General features: G+C 27.7%; 2 protein-coding genes across 6 annotated transcripts in view; both read right to left on the bottom strand.

The window, feature by feature from the left end:
• babo (TGF-beta receptor type-1 babo) overlaps positions 1 to 7,919 on the bottom strand; it is a 40,005-nt gene extending 32,086 nt beyond the window's left edge. For 3 of the 4 annotated variants that reach the window (XM_011638614.3, XM_011638611.3, XM_011638612.3), the window contains exon 1: positions 6,767 to 7,919. In XM_011638614.3, coding sequence (XP_011636916.1) covers positions 6,767 to 6,851 — 85 coding nt within the window. In that variant the 5' untranslated portion in view covers positions 6,852 to 7,919. The remainder of the gene's footprint in view (positions 1 to 6,766) is intronic. The other variant, XM_011638613.3, reaches the window with a different exon arrangement.
• Positions 7,920 to 9,125: 1,206 nt separating this feature from the next.
• sgl (UDP-glucose 6-dehydrogenase sgl) lies at positions 9,126 to 18,548 on the bottom strand. Of its 2 annotated transcripts, XM_089077855.1 has the most exons (7): positions 18,263 to 18,548; positions 17,591 to 17,702; positions 16,011 to 16,484; positions 15,339 to 15,536; positions 14,338 to 14,784; positions 12,153 to 12,308; positions 9,126 to 12,033 (listed from the first exon to the last, which is right to left on the bottom strand). In XM_089077855.1, the coding sequence occupies exons 3-7, from the start codon at positions 16,473 to 16,475 to the stop codon at positions 11,857 to 11,859; spliced, it is 1,443 nt and encodes a 480-aa protein (XP_088933981.1). In that variant the 5' UTR covers positions 16,476 to 16,484; positions 17,591 to 17,702; positions 18,263 to 18,548; the 3' UTR covers positions 9,126 to 11,856. The 2 variants fall into 2 exon arrangements, with proteins under 2 accessions (XP_088933981.1, XP_088933980.1); XM_089077854.1 differs by lacking the exon at positions 17,591 to 17,702.
• Positions 18,549 to 19,910: the final 1,362 nt, after the last annotated feature.

The following is a 19,910-nucleotide window of genomic DNA, read 5'->3' as shown; positions in this document are numbered from 1 at the left end:
TTATGTTTATGATTATATTACATACGTAGATATGTTTTCAATATATTTTAATTTATCGATTTAAGTATCGTTAGTTAATATAAGACTCTAATAATAGGAAAAGTACTGTCTCATCAATCAATAACTAATTCAATACAATAGTTGTCTCATCATGAGGTATAATTTTTTTCTATATTTAATTTAAACGATCAACATGAGCACTACAATCATAAATTCTGCATAAATTCATGAAACGATCGAATGTTTGAAAACACAAAACAATGACTATATTTTTACATGAACATTTAATATTAAATGTGCAATGTGAAATTTTATATATTATACTTTTATATATTATAAATATCAATTAATAATATTAACTAATTATTAATATAAATTAAATTTATATAGAATTTCATATTCAAATAAAATAATAAAATATATTATTAATTATTATCATTAATTATTATTAAATATTATCATATGCATACGTAGTGTTCCAAAAATCGTGGTATAAGGGAAAGAGATGATTCTTCATATAAAAATAAATTGAAAATATAGAATAAAAAATTTTTCCATATAGAGGTCTGTTGAGAAACTCGAGTTAGAATATTCCTTAAGTACACGTGCACTTGACTTGCCACCAATCTTGACTTTACCCAATTTGGCTATCTATCGTTATTTCTGTTCGTGTTTATAAACAGGATTTACTAATGTGATAATTTGTCTAGCATTACTTTTAATTTTTACTTTTGGAGTCACATTAAGAAAATAATTTTAGGACAACATTTCCGATTGTTCCGCGACTTGTGAAACATCCTGTATATGTACAATATTTCATATATACATATGTAAACTATAACTATAAATAAATTACTAAAAATTAAATAATATACACAATAATATTACACTTCTACTTCATATTATATATATTTTGTAAAGAGTAATGTTAATGTATTTTTAATATTAAGTAGAATAACCGGATTCTGCGATAAAAATATACAGAAAATATACGTACAGAAAATATCAAAAATAATGCAGCTAACATAATGTTGTATACTTGTTGTACACTAATAAAGGCGCTTTAATATATCAATTAAATATAAAATTAAATTGTTATTGAATTAATTTTAATTAAAATTGTTCCGTTTTTTTTATTTTGAATATTTTTTCAATCCCTTTAAATTTCTTTATTTTTAATTTTTAACAAATGTATGATTAAATTTATTAAATCTATTAAAATTCTATTTAAAAAAGAGAAAAATTATTTTAAGTATTTTAAAATACAATACAATACAAATAAATACACATTTTTGAAAAACGGTTTTTGATTGTTTTATAATAAGAGATTCAGTTTAGATTCATATTATTATTCATCAAAAATAAATTGTATATAAATTACATTAGAATTTAATTACTATCGTCAACAGTTCTTTTTGGAATCATATATTTTATATAATCATATATTTTATTATAACATCTCGTTTTCTAAGATAAAAAACAAACAAATATTTTTTTCGTTACCTGATATCGATCAAAATCGCGTCATTTAACCTCTCTCCGTATCTTGTAAGAAAAAAATATTATGATTTCGATGTCTCATTGGACAGTAAGATGACGTGCGTGTTAAATATTATCTACATATTGCGTTCGATTATAGATTACTAAAAACTTAATATGATAAATATATATGACTGTGTTGAGAATATAACGACATGTTGCGCAATGTAATTTACACACAGTTGCGCTGATATGGGCGTCTGATATGCGGCTATAAATAATTGTTTGTCCTATATTTTAATTACAATGTGTTATTATAAAATTCATAAAATCTTATCTTAAAATAATCAAAAATATATGGTATAAAGTAATGTACATATTTTGTTTCTTTTTCTTTTATACTTATAATAAAATTACAAAATAGATATTTTATTTTTATATAAGACATTCTGTTATTGTCGTATCTCTTGTAAAGACTAAAACTTATATTAAAAAAGTCTCGTATCATTTTTGCGTGTGATTTTTGCAATAATTAATGAGATATTAATTTATAAAAATATATTCACGCGTATATTCACGCAAAGAGACTGTCTGATATTGTATGCACTTATGGTTGTTAAGAACGACGAGATGTTTGGATATGTGTACTATAAACGGATCTATACTTACACACACATTTATAAATCGTACGTCCAACATATCTCCGCACTTTTAAAAATTATAAGCACACTCTAAGGCTGTTCTTTCAGCGTAGATGCACACTCATTCGCAAAATTGTATAAATTAATATCTTATTAATTATTGTAAAAATCACAAAATGGTAAAGGATTTTTCTATCTATAATTGATAATATTCATCATATTTGCAAACAAACACTATGTCAATAATGATTAAATATTTTATATATTTAATAATTTAAAACATACTCATTTGATAATTTAAGATAATTTAAGATAAAATAAAAAAGTTTAGCATCATTTATTGACGAATAAAAAAATATTTCCACATATAATTAAACAAATAAGAATAATTTTTAAGCTCTGTTTGTATTTTATTATCTCTTTGATAATTGCTCGCATTTAACAATATTAATATCTAACAATATTAATACTTTAACAAGAGATCGATGTTTGTGTTCATCTACATACAGCATTATGTCATCCACAAATATCTGTAAATGTATATAGAATCTAACATTGTTAACATTGTTACACAACTGATAACCAGTCTTTTTCATGGATCTTATGATTGTTTTGTCAAACAATCTACAAACGCTAATGGCCCATAAGAATCCGCAGAATAATAATGCATCGACGAGATAAAGAAATGACTATGCACGGCTTCATCTATCGGTTGCAGGAACATCGAAGCGTGTACTGCTTTTTCAATGAGGATTCAAGAACCTAATTTACATGCACAACAATTACCATTGAATCCATCAGAGCGAAGCCGAACATCGAAAGAAGAGAGGAAATAACGAAGATGCTAGAAAATGAATAAAATACTCACAAAAAGGTTCAAAGATGGAAAATATATGTATATATATATATATATATATATATATATATATATATATATATGTTTAAAAGATAATGAGAGATGACAAGCGTTTTTCTTTATGTCGATATCATTAAATCGAGTGTTTCCAAATGGTCTCTTTCTTACTGCAATAACGTAAAACAAGTATCAAGTATCTTTTACGCTATTTACATAGTTTGCTACTTATTTATATCAATTTTTATTTCGGTAAATAATTTTTCTCAAATAAAAGTGAGATAAAAGTTTTTTATTGAAACAATGAAAATATGTTAAAAAAATAAATTTAAATATTTTAACTATCACGTTATAATTACTTTAATGTTACGTTATAATAACGTAAAACAATTTGATTTAATAAAAGGAATATTATAATTAATATTAAAGCACTTAAATTCTTTTTTAAATTTTTTCTTAATTATAAATATATAAAACATGCAGAAATTTGAAATAATGTCATATTTATGTTTCTAATTATTCAATTATTATTTTTTTTTTTAATTATTTTTTATTATTCTTTTAATGACTCAACAATACTAACATTTATTTTTGTAATTGTTGAATAACTTATTCTGTGCTTTAAATAATACAATTCTCAACATATTAAAGTTGCAATAATATGCTTATTTATTAAATATTGCACAAGTTAATTAATAGACACAAATCAAGATTAAGTAATATTTTCCCACAAAGATATATTAATTAGAACAAAAAAATGTAAATGTAAAAATGTATAGATTTTATGTAATATACTGTAAGTATGTTTCTTAATTAAACATGTATATGAGATAAGAATTCAGATGGTATTAACGATACAAACAAACACGTGATATAAACAAGTTCGTATAATCTCTGTTTTCGCATCTCAGAGATATTGATTGTTAAAAAAATTATTTTCATTTGCATTATATTTATTTAAAATATTTTATATCAATTGCATATAACTAATAAATTCAAAATCGTAAAATATTATTCTTTTCTTCTAAAAATTCTATCTAGAATATTTAATCAACAATTGAATGAAACTATGATGACAAAGGCATGTAAGTATATAGCATTGATAAAATATTGATTCTTCGATATCAAATCAATTCGTTGTTATATCATTTCATGTATTATTTAACAAAGAAATCTAAAATTTAAAAAGAAATCTAAATTTTCTCTTATCTTCGAAGATATTTCATATCTGGAGTAAAAAAGTCTTTCTTTTTATAGATATATTTTAAATAAAAATAATATAAAGAAGATATAGATATAAATCTTCTATTTACATAAAAAATAAAATAGAATAGATAAAATAAAAAATAAAAAAAAATAAGATAAAAGAAAAGATAAAATAAAATAGAATCATACGTAATACTTTATCTTACTATATCTTAATTAATTTGTTTTAACTCTCTTATAATATAAATAATTCAAATATATTGAAATAATTACATATAAAATAACAGTATTGATTTATGTTGAAAACACAATTTTAAATTCTAACTATTTTAGTCTTAAAGATATTCCTTTGAGACTGTGTTATCTAAAGGTTTACGAACTCGCAATGTCGTTAAAGAATTCCGCGATCTAAAAATCTCAGTAGTTATAATAACGTTCCCTGACAACAGAGAAGAATTATCTGAACAATAAATAACAGATCCAACTGCTTACATGCTTAATATCTCTCACGTCGAAATGAAACATGAATTGTTTAACGGAGTAAATAAGGATGAGCAAATGTAACGATTATGCGAGGGAATAACCACATCAGATAATTGTCTATTTCTGAATTGTATTTCTGAATAAATATTTTGGCTATAAAAATTTCAAAAAAAAAAATAAAATATTTAGAAAATGCAAAGAACTGTATTCACATTACATTATTCCACATTAATTAGCCTATTAAGAAAATGCAAAATTTTAATCTGCCTGTAAAAAATAATATTCTTTAAAACATAAATTTTTGCTAATTTTATAAATATCGCTTTATCGCTCTTTTCTTTTTTTCTATCCGCTCTTGAAACAAAATGTTATGATTTAATTAAATGTTATGATTTATAATAAAATTAATATATCATCTTAAAATTTATTCTCGGCTTTTTTACTACATTAGTATTTTTATTATTCAAAATTCTCTACACGCAAAATCGCAAGAATTTCATCTGGGGTTTTCACTTGACAGGTGACTATTATTACTAATCCAATACCTTAGTATAACGGGATATATTGAAGAAGTAAATCATTCTCCGATGCGGCGCGGTTTCGTGAAAAACGAAGTCGCGAAGAGCACGAGGTAGGAACCGAATGCACCGGCTCACCCTTCCGCATGCTTTTCGGACCTCGTGCAGCAACGAGATTAAACGGCCCTTCTGTACACCATAGCGCGGCACGTTACTTACGCAACGTTATGTGCGCGCCGTCGAAGGGGAGAAAGAGCGGGAATGGGAAACATGGAGAGGCGGAACGGAGACTGGAACGGAGGGACAGAGGAAGAGACAGAGACGTGCGAACCGCACAGAGAACGATAAAACGAGCGTGAGACAAGATCCGACCAAAATGCAGAAAGAGAAAGGAAGAGACTTCACACATGTACGCACGCATGTAGGACGCACCGTAGCGGAGGGATCGTTCACAAAGCACAACGCGTGGGACAAACAGAAATGCGTTCAAGCAAAGAAGCTCATCGAAATTGTGTCCTTCCTCTTAATATCGTGATTGTCTTTTTTTTTTTTTTTTTTTTTTTTTTTTTTTTTTTTTTTTTCCATATCATCTTATCGTAAACTAATTTTTAAACGTGACTTTAAAATATTTTTAAACGCAAGTTTTAAACGCAAATTCGTCTAGTTGCACAGGCAGCTTTCAATTGTTCAAATATGTACATACTCAATTCCCTTTCTTTCGCGATGTGACGGTCGATAGATAGTCTAAGATGGGATATTCAAGATTACCAAAAAATATGAAAAGTTTTTATAAAATGCACATACTTTATCTTCCTTATCATACATTAATTTCAGATGTTTTTTATCAATCTCTAATTTAAATTCTAATAGCAATTGTTTGAATAAATTTCTCTAAAATTAGAATGCTGTATATATATATAATCAGTAATTTTCGAGAATTAAGTAATAGAAAAAATAAAAAACTTTTTGTTAATCAAGATTATGTAACGAATCTTATTATTTACAAATTAGAATATACTATTTTGATTGGATTCATGTAATTAAAAGATAAAGAAAATTTTTCATTTAACAATTCCAATTTCCTTCACAATATCACATAAAACATATCTTGCAACGTGAACTGTAATTATCGCAAAATTTTCACATCTTGGGTTTTATTGATTTTACTGAAAACTTTTTGTTAATTAAGATTGCGTAACGAATCTTACTCTTTACTCAAATTAGAATACACTATTTTGATTGGATCCACATAATTAAAAGAGATAAATTTTTCTATAGAGACCAAAGAGGGTATGGCCATACTTCCGCCAAATTTTATCACTGTAATTTCATTAAGAATTCTCTCATTTTACAATTCTAATTTCCTTTTTACAATATCACATAAACATATTTTGCAATCGGCGTGAAATTATCGCGTTTAATTATCGCGTTTTTGGATTTGCGTTTACTGATAAACGTGCCTTTGTATTTAATATTACCACGTCTGAAAGGCGCCAATGCAAAAACTCCTTAATTACACGCCGTAGCATATTACGATTACGTGACAACGATGACTACGTTTCTAGTGACAGAGGTATATACCGTACCGTTCACAGGGGACGACGCGTGAAGCAAATAGAGGAGCGCCAGGGCGAGGAAGCTCGCCATGCCGCCGTCGCGGACGCCTCTCATCTTCCCTGTGCTGCCACGGGAGCAGCTGATGGTCTGCCGTGGTGATCGCGCAATCCGCTGTCGCGGATCTGCGAGGAGGTTCGTTCTCGCGGCGGTTCTTCGCGGCTGAAGGCCGCCGGCCTTGGTGGCCGCGGCTCAACGTCGAGCGCGGCGGAATCGCGCGCGAGTCTCCCGGGCGGCGACGACCGCTGTCGCCGTCCACGGTATCATCCTCCGGCGGCCACGGGGTTGAGGCGAGGTGCCGCCTCGCCGATGAGACACTTGTCACCGCGGTTGTTGCCGCTGTCGATGCCGCTGTTGACTCGCGGCGCACACTCGCATAAGAGCGCTCGCGCGAGAGCACTTGCCACTTCCGAGAGCGAGCGCGACTCGCAATCGTATCGCGTGCACGCAGAACACATGCACGCACGCATGCACGCACGTATTCCTGCTTATTACGCGGTTGTTATTTTCCCGTAATCGTTGTTGTACGTACACCGAGCGCGTACACCGTACGCCGTTCTCACCATCACCTGGAGAAAACGTCGCTCCGAGTCGCACGCCGCTCGCGTTTCCTCCGCCGATCGAATAACGCCACGCGAAACGGGTCGTTGTCCGATAGCTAAGTAGGGCGAGTGAGATTTTACAGATACCGGGATGGTGTTATTTCGCACCGGGCGAGATTCGAGCGGCGATTCTTCAGATACACCTTGTCGTGCGACGTCGCCGCCGCGAAAGGCGCGCCGCCATTTTCGTACCGACAGGCCCGGCCTATTGCGAAATCTCTCGAACGAGCACGCTGAGAAACACGCTCGCGAAATCGAAGGATTTCACTAATAACCCATGAGGATGTCACCGGTAACTGCACGTCAACGGACTCGACTTTGCGAAAACGACATTTCGCCACGCACCGTTATCGTCATCCTTGTCGTCGTTGTCGTCGTCGTCGTCGTCGTCGTCGTCGGCACTTCGCGCAACCTCGACACAATTGTCACGCGGCTCGCTCGCTAGAGCGACTTTTCGCGCTGATCATCGAACAGCGACTCGTCTTACCGCTACTGCCGCCGCTACTGCCGTTGTTAAAGCCGATAACGTTTCGTGAAACACGTCACTCTCTTCTTCAGATTCGTATATAGCTGCATATACATGCCACTCTATTTTTGGAATATTGCGAACATATTAAAAAAAATCAAACTGTATACGATACGAGAGTATCGAATCAATTTCGGCTGAATTAATTTAAGCAAATATAATTTAAGCAAATATTTTCTGCCTTTGTATACATTTGTGAATTAGTAATGCTCCGATTAGAAGCTAAAATGTAACAAATTTAAATCAATTTTTATTGAATTAAATTTAAGCGAATAAAATTTAAACAAACATTTTCTGCCTCTATGTATACTTGTTTAAATTGACACTACTCCGAATAGTATAGCATGCTCCGAAAAAAAAAAATGGAATCGGAGTATTTGCAGCTTTTGTTGTTTTTTCATACACGATGTATTTTTGTAAACTAAAATAATGAAAAAATCAAAATAATTAGGAATCTAGATAAAAACATTTCTTATATATTTATATTTTATAAGAAAAATAAAAAAAATAAAGAAAAAATATAAAATAAATATATCCATCAAGCTATCTGCATTAAAAAATTAAAAAGATAAAGAAAAGAGAAAGAATATATTAAAATCATAATTTTTGTTGAAAATATGAAAAATATAGTAATATTATCATGTTGTATTATTATAATTTTCAAAATGCAAAAAATTTACTTCTACGCTAGAATTAATATTCTATTTTAATATCAAAATTATTTAAATTTATTTTATATTTTTTAATATATTTTATAAATATAAGATCTTGTAATTGTTATTCTGTTATGTTTATATGCGGTATTAACAGGGATTTACGAAAAATGGATACACTACTGTTAAAGAATTTGCGCATGCGCCTCTTTTGTAGTACTTTCCATTAGCATCAAAATTTCGCAATTTAAAATGTAAAATAATTTGAATAATAGTTTATTGCAATTTAAATAAATATTATTTTAATTCATGTTATAAAATGAAATCTTTGAATATCTTTTATTTTACAGCATAGCTTTTATTGTTTTTAATTATTTTTTTAAAAATATAAAATATAAATTACAAATGTATGTTCAAGAAAATATTTTTTATTTTTTGTGAAATAAAATTTGAATATCATTTTCTTATTATTTTATAGCAAATAGCATTTTATAGCATATCTATTTAGCAAAACAAATACGAGAATATATACAAGAATATCAATTATAAATAAGTTTTCTATAAACATTTATTTATAAATTTATGATACGTACTTACAAGTTACTTGCGTAGTATGTGTACTACACAATTAGATATAATTTACATATGTATAAACGTAAATATAGGATAAATTAGAACGATTTAAAAAAATAATACTTCTTGCTAATTATTGTATCTTCTGAATCATAAAATAATTCTTCAACTTCGAATAATATATAATATCATTATTACGACACTTATTGTAAATAACGTAAGTAATATTAAAATACTATAATGCACCTAATTCTAGAGAAAACATTATTTTAACTAATATACAATACTGTAAATAAATTTAATAAATTAACATAAATGTAAATTCTTTTTAAGTTTTATTCAAAATATTTTTATAATAAAGTTACCTGTCTCAAGTTTTTAGCGTAAATTTAATATTGACATACGCACAAATGTGTATAAACTAATATTTAAGCACTACGTTAAGCATTACAAATTTAATTAAAATGTATATGTTTTTATGTCAATAATCTCATATAATAGAAGTACACAGAAATAATAGATTTAACATATTAATTGAAAATAAAGAATCTATAATATATCAAATAACTAAAATTTAAGACAAAATATTAATGCGTAAGTGTACACAAAAGAATACATACTTAACATGAATATAATAGCAGATAAAAGTTTAATTTACTAAAATAATTAAAGTAAATATCTTGATCATTTGTATTATTTATACGTAAATATATCGCAGTAATAATGTATATGGAATATATTTTTTTTTCTATATACTAAACTTAAAAATGCATTAAATTTATCTATTAAAATAATTGTAATAAAAATAAAACGAGTATAAAGAGAATAAAGATATGCTATCAGAATTAATTTTAGATGCATCATCTTACTGCGATATGATACATACTTTTTTATTTAATAATTAACTCTATTAAAGTTGATAGTATATTTAAATAGATAAGAAGAATTTAGTAAATTTAATGTTTTCTTTTAAGCCATATAAAGATAAACTATTTCAGAGCTGAAAATTAGTTACAATTTTTAAATTGATTTTGATAACTGACACTTTATCTTTAAAGAGATACAACAAATACAGCCAAGTCTTTTTATAAATTTTTAATTTGGAATAATTTTAAATATTAGTTTAAAATAACTTTAAATGATATATTTTATAAATATCAAAGAAAAACCTTAACAAAAATCTGAACAAAAACTTTAATGATATTATTTGTATCATAAATAATGAAATAAGTGGATGGGAAATCGATCGAATTTGAGATTTTATGCAAAATTTTACATATATTAATTATATAATACACATCAGAAAAATAAACTACTATTTTTTAGATATATTTACAAAAAGATAATTTAAAAAAATTATAATTTGTTGAAATTAGATTACAACTATCATGGCGCGATAAGTAACATCAGAAATGTAACGATTCAGCAAAAACTACAGAACAGATTCATTTATTTGTCAGAAGAACTAACAGTGAAAGTCTATGACTTGTAAGATACAATGTATAAATCCCGCAATTTTATAAACTATAGGGTTCTTCTGTTTTTCGCGTATTTGCAGCATGGCAACACATGATTTCAAATTGACGATTTCACATTTTTATTGATCTGCTAATTTTAAAGAAAATTTGACATAATTAATATATTATTATTCATCATTCTTTTTATTTATTACAAGTATTTCTAATATGCAGATATTGAAACATACCGACAAAAGAAAGCAAATAATAACTATGATAGTATTCTTAAAATATAATTAAATACATATAATAATTAAAATAATATTAAGATAAATTTGTATCTTAAACAAATACTAAGATTCTATTTGCGATAAAAACATTATGAGTCTTACAATTAATTACTCATATCATAAAACTCATTGCTAAAATATCAGTAACAAAAAGAGAACAGTGATCGCTAACTACGAAAATTGATTTCAAAAATGCAATTAATTCTCAGCTCTACTCTATTTATACAATATAATTATCTTTCATGGGTTTTCAATATTGTCTCATTTCCACCAATTATTTTTGCATTAGGCAAATGACTTGCCATAATGCGCTTTCAGTTATTTAAAATAACTCATTTGGGAAGGTATTTTAAAATTTATCGATTGCCAAATTGATAACATAATAATATTAACATTGATAATAAAATTAAAAATTATAATTTATGAGACAAAAAATATATTTACTTCCTTTCATATATTCTAAGATGATTATATAATGCAAGATTTCAAATTGAAGTAAGGCATCATAGACAGATCTAACGTCTCACTTTTCAAAAAAAAATTAATTTTAAACAACTTAAGTTATAAATAAATTAAAAGCATATAACACGTTTTTGCAATTTCTTTTTAATTAGCAGAGTATATTTCTGAGAAAATATTTTACCTATTCAGTAACTTCCTATCTTCTTTTAAATCCATACTTCAATTATAGGATATGATATATATATATATATATATATATATATATATCAAAATAAAAATATACATTATATGTAATCAAATCTGCATTACGATGCACAGTCTGTATCGATACGTCTATTAGGAGATAAACGTATCTATTCGTTAAAATAGTAAAATTGAACATCTTACATACATACTAATGTTTCGATCAAATGTTTCGATTAATTCAACAAAATTCTTGCGATAATCATTGATACTTTTTTATCAAATTGGAAGTATTGCTTATAGTTTGGTCCATTTCTTAAGCTTGCGTCTGGCTACCCCATGCTCTCGAAATTGCGGATCTTATGAGCTTTTTACCAATAGTTTGAACAACGAAACCGATCCTTTGTAATCGATCATGATTTAAAATTTTTCTGCCATCGAAAATATACGCTGGCTTCATCATATCTGCGTAAATTTGCGTGTAATCCAATTCCTAAAAATTAAATATTAGGACAATGAAATAATAACTAATTTTTATTATTATCTTATGTTAATATAATATTAAATATAATCGCAATACTTATTATACAAATATTCTTTTTTCCTACTTACGATAAACTCATCCCATTCCGTACATAAAACTATCGCGTGTGTATTCTTTGTGGCACTATAAGCATTTTTATAAATACTAATTCGACTTTTTACATTTTCAGGATTATTCGTTACGGTTGGATGAGTCAAGTCTTGAATGATCTGAGTTTCTTCAACCTATAAATTAAAAAGATATATGTAAAAAATGCATTGTTTTCGGCAATTATATATTCTGTCAAACAAATACCGAGAATTAATAAAACACAAAATATTGGTTTAATTATCCAAATTTATTTTGTCGTCTTCAAAATAGGCTCCATTTGATGCGACACACTTATGCCAACGAGTAATCCAGTCGTCGAAACACTTCTTGTAAGTACTTTCCGATATGGTCTATAGTTCGTTCTGTAACTCTTCTTTTATGGTTTCAATGGAGAAGAAACATTCTCCACAAAGTGATAATTTGAGTTTGGGGAAAAAATCATATGGGAGGACATATCTGGCGAATACGGTGCTTAGTTGATGACTTTCGTTGAGTTTTCGGTCAAAAATTTGTGTACAAGGGTCGTTATATAGGACGGCACATTATCATGATGCAAAATCCAAGAATTGTTCTTCAAATAAATTTGGCCTTTTCCAGCGAATATTCTTTCTCAAACGCTTCATAACGCCCAGATAATATTGTTTGTTGAATGTTCGTCTTTCCGAATGGAGTTCCAAATGGGCAACACCACGATAATCAAAGAAAACAGTCAACATGACTTTGATTTTCGAGTTACTTTGATTTAGTTTTTCCGATAGTTCCGATTTCAGCTTGTTATAGAAGAACCATTTCCAAATTCCATCCTTGTCAAACTCACAAATCCATGTCTCGTCGATCGTTATAATGCGTTTCATGAATGTAGAGTCTGAATTGGCTCGTTCAAGCATATCTTCAGCGACCTGTTTGCGGTGCTCTTTTTCAAGAAAATTCAGCTCCTCCGGAACAAGCCGTGCCGCGATGCGTCTCATGCTTAAAACATCAAAGTGGTGCGAGCAGATTCGTGAGACTTGTCCAGATCCTCAGTCATCTCTCTTAAGCTTGAATGACGATTTTCTATCATCATTTCCTTCACTTCGTCGATGTTTTCGTCAGTCGAAGACGTTGAAGATCAATCGGAACGAGGCAAGTCAACCACTTCTCGGCCTTTGAATTCTTTGTACCACTCGTATGCTTGTCTTTTCGATAAAGCTGACTCATCGTAGACCATCTCCAATATTTCCAACGATTCAGCCCAAGAAATTTTGTTGGCAACACAATGTTCGAGGAAATATCTTGGTACGGAGAAATGTATAAAGATATGTTTTTGTTCTTTTATATCCTTTTTAAAAATCGCGGAGCACAGATGAGATCGACACACAAACCAACAGTAGTAAACTAACTAGTTGATAAATGGCGCTAAAACTCTACGTGACAATGGCTGCGTTTAGCAGAAAAAGCAGCAAAACTGCTTTGCTGCTTTTTCTGCTGAACCTAGCCAGTTAGGTACATTGGTATCAACTTATAGCAAAAAATTTGTTTTCATATCTTTTACGCGGATTTTTAAAATGAACAATTCTCGGTATTTATTTGACAGAATGTATTAAAATATTCTTCAATATTCTTTTGTAAAAGTTATTGTTTAATTAAAGTTGAACATTGTAAAAAGTATATGGAGGATATAAAATATATGAAACAAAACATAATTTTTTTATATATATAAAAATATTATTTCATATATAAATATTATTTCATATATAAATTTGCTTGATGTACTCGTATGTAGAATGTCTTTAAATTACATATTTTTTTAAAAATCTAAAATCTTCGGAATTTAATTAATTAAAAAATAATTTTAAATTAATTTTAAATAATTTTAAATTAAAAAATTTAATATAAAAAATACAAATTATATTAAAAGATATTTTGTTATATAATTATATTTTTTTAATATTTCTTTATTTTAATTTTTCCATAAAGCTCTAAAACTTAAAATGAAATTGAATTTAATTTAAAATGAAATTGAAAATGAAACATAAGATATAAAAAATTAATAAATGTGACTTATAATAAATTGCAATCAAGAGAGAGAGAAATCTGTTAAAAAATCTGTTAAAAAACTCTCTCTTTAAAAAGAAGTCTAAAACATGTGGAACTCACTATGCATGGAAAAGAGAAAGAACTGACCTTGGGATCATAAATGTGAAGAACGGCACCTTCGTCCAACAATGTCTTGGCAACGTGAATTGCTGCTGATTCACGTGTATCTCCAGTATTTTTTTTAAATGCGAAACCCAGTATGGCAATCCTCTTGTCCGTTACGGTATTAAAGAGGGACTCTATGACTTTCGCCGAAAATCGTGATTTTTGATATTCGTTCATGTTAATTACTTGTTGCCAATACGCCGCCACCTCAGGCAAATTTAAGCACTCGCAAATATATACTAAATTTAGAATATCTTTTTGAAAGCAGGAACCACCGAAGCCGACCGATGCGTGAAGGAACTTGGAACCGATACGAGAATCAAGTCCGATTGCTCGTGCGACCTCGGATACATCAGCACCCGTAGCTTCGCATATTGGTGATAAGGAATTTATGCTAGATATTCGTTGTGCCAAGAAAGCATTTGCAGCCTAAAATCAAAGAGATAAAATAAATACTGCAATCTATTGTTTTATTTTTTAGAATTATTCAAATTTAATTTTATTAATAAATTACAATACACATTTTCAATATTTATAATTTATTTACGGAAATATTAATTGCTTAGAAGAAAATTAATAACAAGTTATTATAATAACAAGTTATTAACAAAATTAAATTATAGATTTTTCTATTACGAACGGAAGTTTCAGCATCCTGAACTTTTAAATTAAAACTAATTATTATTAATTTTTTAATAAATTACACATAATAATAAATTATTCCTTTTATGACATAATATAATACATAATATTTAATTATGATATTATCATTATAATATTCGACATTATATACATAAGTCATGAAATATTGTTTTAATAAATAAATGAGAAAATAGCAATGCATTAAAATTTTCTTCGTATTAAATTTAAGTTATTTAAATAATTTATTCACATCTACAAATAGTATCTTGCAATACAATCTGATAAAGTGTGCTCATTAACATTGTTATTACAACAGGAATGTGAAATCTGTGATTACTCACTAGCTTCGACAGTTCTGAACTCCATATATTAGTAGTTAAAATATTTTCTCTTGGAATCCAATGTTCGTAAATTTTGCAAAGTTCTTCGATAGCCGCTTGTCCTTCTGGCGAGTCTTGTCCTCCAATCAGTACTCGATCCGCGTTTACAAGATCTTCTATAGCTGTTCCTTCAGCCAGAAATTCCGGATTGGAAAGAATCTGAACAAAAAAATAATTAGTATTCACATAAATATCATCAAAAAATTAAACATCAAGAAATATGCTATAAACAAATCGATGAATAATACATAATAATGGTAATTGTACAAAAGATCAAGAATAATTATGCAACAAGTGTCATAAAACAAGAAATCTTATCTTGAACAAACGACGTTGATTTAAGTAAGTATGAAATCATGCGATTAATACTAGTGATTCGATAGTCGATCAACAATGGGTGCAATAAAAACATAAAATGCAATTCAATATTTCTTTCCATGCAATATTATGTTGTGATAACGTAAAAATACTTAAATCAATATCAAAGATAAATATAAAAAAAAAAAAAATACAAAGAGAGAGTACCATAAAAATTTATTAGATAAAAAAATATATTACATAAATGATATAATGGTTATAAAGAGATTACCGTTTTTACATTTAAATTACAATTACAACAGAGAATAATCTCACCTGATATGATACACCTGGCTTGTGATTAGCGCGAAGAATGTTCATGATACTTTCGGCCGCCCTTATTGGTACAGTACTCTTTTCCACGACAATCTTATCTCCCGTTGCAACTTCCGCGATCATTCTTGCAGCGCTTTCCACATATTTTAAGTCCGCCGCTCTTCCCTTACCGTTGCCGAAAGTTTTCGTCGGCGTGTTCACCGAAATGAATATCAGATCGGCTTCTTTAATTGCTGTTTTGGTATCGGTAGAGAAAAATAAATTTTTCCCACGACATTTTTGCACTACTTCATCCAAGCCTGGCTCGTATATCGGTAATTTCTGCGAATTCCATTGCGCTATCCTCTCCTTGCTCTTATCGATAACAGTTACTTGAATTTCCGGGCACTTCAGAGCAATAACGCTACACGTAGGTCCACCAACGTAGCCGGCTCCGATACAACAGATTTTTCGAACACTTGTCATTTTGATCAACTATAATATCATTTAAGAAACTCTTATATTGTGTTATTTAAAATTGTATAGAAAAAAATATTCTTTTATATATATATATATATATATATAAAATTAATCGCAAAATATATTTTTTATATTACAAAGTAAAATTTATTTTGTACTCACACACACACACACACACACACACACACACACACACACACACACACACACACACACACACACACACACACACACACACACACACACACATGTATGTATGCAGGTATGTATGTATGTGTATGTAAATGCAAATAAATTTTACTTTGTAATATAAGAAATATATTTCATAATTAATGTTTTATTATTTTTTATATAAAAACTAGTTACAGAATAATAAAAAACTTCTTTAAGTTAAGTCTTTAACTTCTATAAGTTTTTTATAGCTTCATTTATAAAATATAAAATATTGAAATAAAGAAATTAAATTGATATATGAATTGATATATGAATTTCTCTTTTTCTTTATTACAATTAATATCTTACTATACTTATTTTATGATTAGAGTAAAATTCACAATTGTTATTAAAGTGTAAAATATAAAGACAGATGTATTACTCTTTTTTAATTTCAATATTTATGTAAGTATTATATTTTAAGTTAAAAAAACAAAGAAAGATTGTAAGAAATATTATTGTAAAGTTTCATGTCGTAAATCAATAGCTTAAACAACTAAAGATAAATCTAATAGATTAAATAGACTATCTAATAGATAGCAAGAAAAATGTTTAAAAGAAACTTATATTATTACTCAATACAATTGGAAAGAACATTTTTGTTGAAATATCTAAAAATTATACCAGATCAGGTCCAAATATTTATGTGTTGTTACCAAAATATTTATGTAAGATATAAATTAGTTGGAATATCAAAAATCTTTGTATTATTATCATTATGCTTAAACGTTCTGCATAATAATTTTAATAGCTAACAAATTCTTTTTTTAAATTTATATCTGGCCAAATTTTTAAACATTTTAGCAAAACTATTCTTTTTGTGCATTAAACCATGCATTAAGCATTTATTTAAACAATTAAATCGATTACATCAATTTTTGGTAAATAATTATTTTACGATACAATACCTTTACAACTGAAATAAAAATTTTAGAATACTTTCTCTTAGAATTACTTTCTCGGACTAACGAATACAAACTCCAAAGAAAGCATTCTTTTTTATCTCCACAATAGATATCTCTACAAGGAAAATTATCATTGTTCTAATGTAAAAATTTCCGGAAGCTGATAAAAACATATCTACTGATTTCTTCTGTGTGATTAGTATATCAACAAAAAATTCAAATACGTTATCTTCATATTATTATTATTATTTATGATATCAAGAGATTCTCCAATGTTTACACATTTTTTCATTTTCAGGATATATTTTTATATATATATATATATATATATATAAAATAATATATGTATATACAAAATATATTAATGTATATTATTGTGTTTTGTGCGTGTGTGTGTGTGCGTGCGTGTGTGTGTGTGTGTGTGTGTGTGTGCGTGCGCGCGCGCGCGCGCGCGCGCGTGTGTGTGTGTGTGTGTGTGTGTGTGTGTGTGTGTACACATTAAAATATATTAGAATTATTTTGAATTTAATTACAAAAAAATTCAAAACTATATATTTTAAATAGTTAAAAGATGAACTGAAAAATATACATTTTTTTATGGCATACTATTTCGAAATACTTATTCCAATCCACTTGAAATATTCCAAAATAAATCAGTACATATCATTTCATTACCTCCTCGATCGAAATAATTCTCTGGTGATCAATAGAGATGTGACGTGGAGACGAAAGCAATACAAATTATGACTTATCACAAACAAAGCATAAATTTCACAAGAAAAAGATAATCTTTTTCATAACAGAAAATTGCAGTGCAACGATATTGAGTCGCATTGCACAGATTTCTGTCACTCTGGACCCTTTGAACACTGTGCGTCCGTTATTTCGCGATACTGTGAGGTGGTAACATCGAAGCTGTGCCGAGGCCGCATCGTTGCGACCACGTTGCCATCAAAGTAGAACATCAAAATGGCGCATGCGTAAATAATTGGCAACACTGTATTTCTTTCTGAAGTCATGATGATGATCATTTATGAAAGCGCGCATTTAACATCGAGGCAGAGAGCAATAGAGATTTGACATACGAAAGAAACTATATGTCCCAATGTAAATATGTAGTTAACATAATTATGCAAATTACAAGATTTTATTGATTAAGATCGGAGTTAAATACAGATAATAAAATAATAAAAAACATTAATATATAAATATTTAATACATAAATAATAATAAAAATTTATAAATTTAATACATAAATAATAATAAAAATATTTAATACATAAATAATACATAAAATAATTACATAAAAATATTTAATATATAAATAATAATAAAATTTATAAATTATAATACATAAATATTTTATTGGTAATTATTCAAGTTAACTTGCAAATTATATGTAATAAATGTACATGAGAATAAAAGTAACATAAATCATGCAATAAATATTTATTTTAAAGGAAGATATTTCATATGCACAAAAATATTGAATTAATAGTCTGTAAATTATAATATAAATTAGAATTAACTTATATTTTAAACGAATTTTTTCTACATTTTAATTTAAATAAGTTTTATTTATTACAGTTAATGATATGTATATAATTAAATATATATAACTTTGTATGATCTTATTATAAGATTTCACAAATTATAATTTATTGTAAAAAATTTCTTATTAAAATATTTTACATTTAAATAATAAATAAATTTTGATGCAATAAAATAAAATGAATTAAAAAATTTTTGAGTAACAATAGATATCAAAACAGAACAAAATTAACATTATAGTGATTTTTTTTTGTTTGAAAGACGCTATTTTGTACGCTTATATTATAATAAAAATACTCTGTGTATACTAATCATTTAATTTAATTAATTGATAAAGAAATTTGATAATTTATATACATAATTGTAATTTATTAATTATATCTTCTTAAATTATTTTAAAAGAATATTTCCAAATCATCGAATTCAAACTTTTATTATTATTTTGAATATATTCATCTAAACAACAATGAAATTATATCCATATATTTAAATAAAATAAATGATAACATCATCGAATAAAATCAATTTATATATCCAATGTCCAATTCCTCCACTGCCTCTATTTGTTGCTGTAATATCTAATTCAGAAAGTTCAATATTCGTGTTATAGCTTTCCCTTTAATTTAAAACAAAAAAGATTTGATTTTTTTGAATATATTAGAATGACTTAATTTCTTAATATAAATTACTTTTACGCACATAACAACATTTTCGTGGATTATCACGAAATGGTTAGAAATTGCTAGATAAAATACAAGGTATATAAAATATA

This window comes from Pogonomyrmex barbatus, unplaced genomic scaffold (assembly GCF_055798465.1).
Source record: "Pogonomyrmex barbatus isolate J1 unplaced genomic scaffold, ASM5579846v1 scaffold20, whole genome shotgun sequence".
NCBI lineage: Eukaryota > Metazoa > Arthropoda > Insecta > Hymenoptera > Formicidae > Pogonomyrmex > Pogonomyrmex barbatus.
This window is presented reverse-complemented; position numbering and strand designations above follow the sequence as displayed.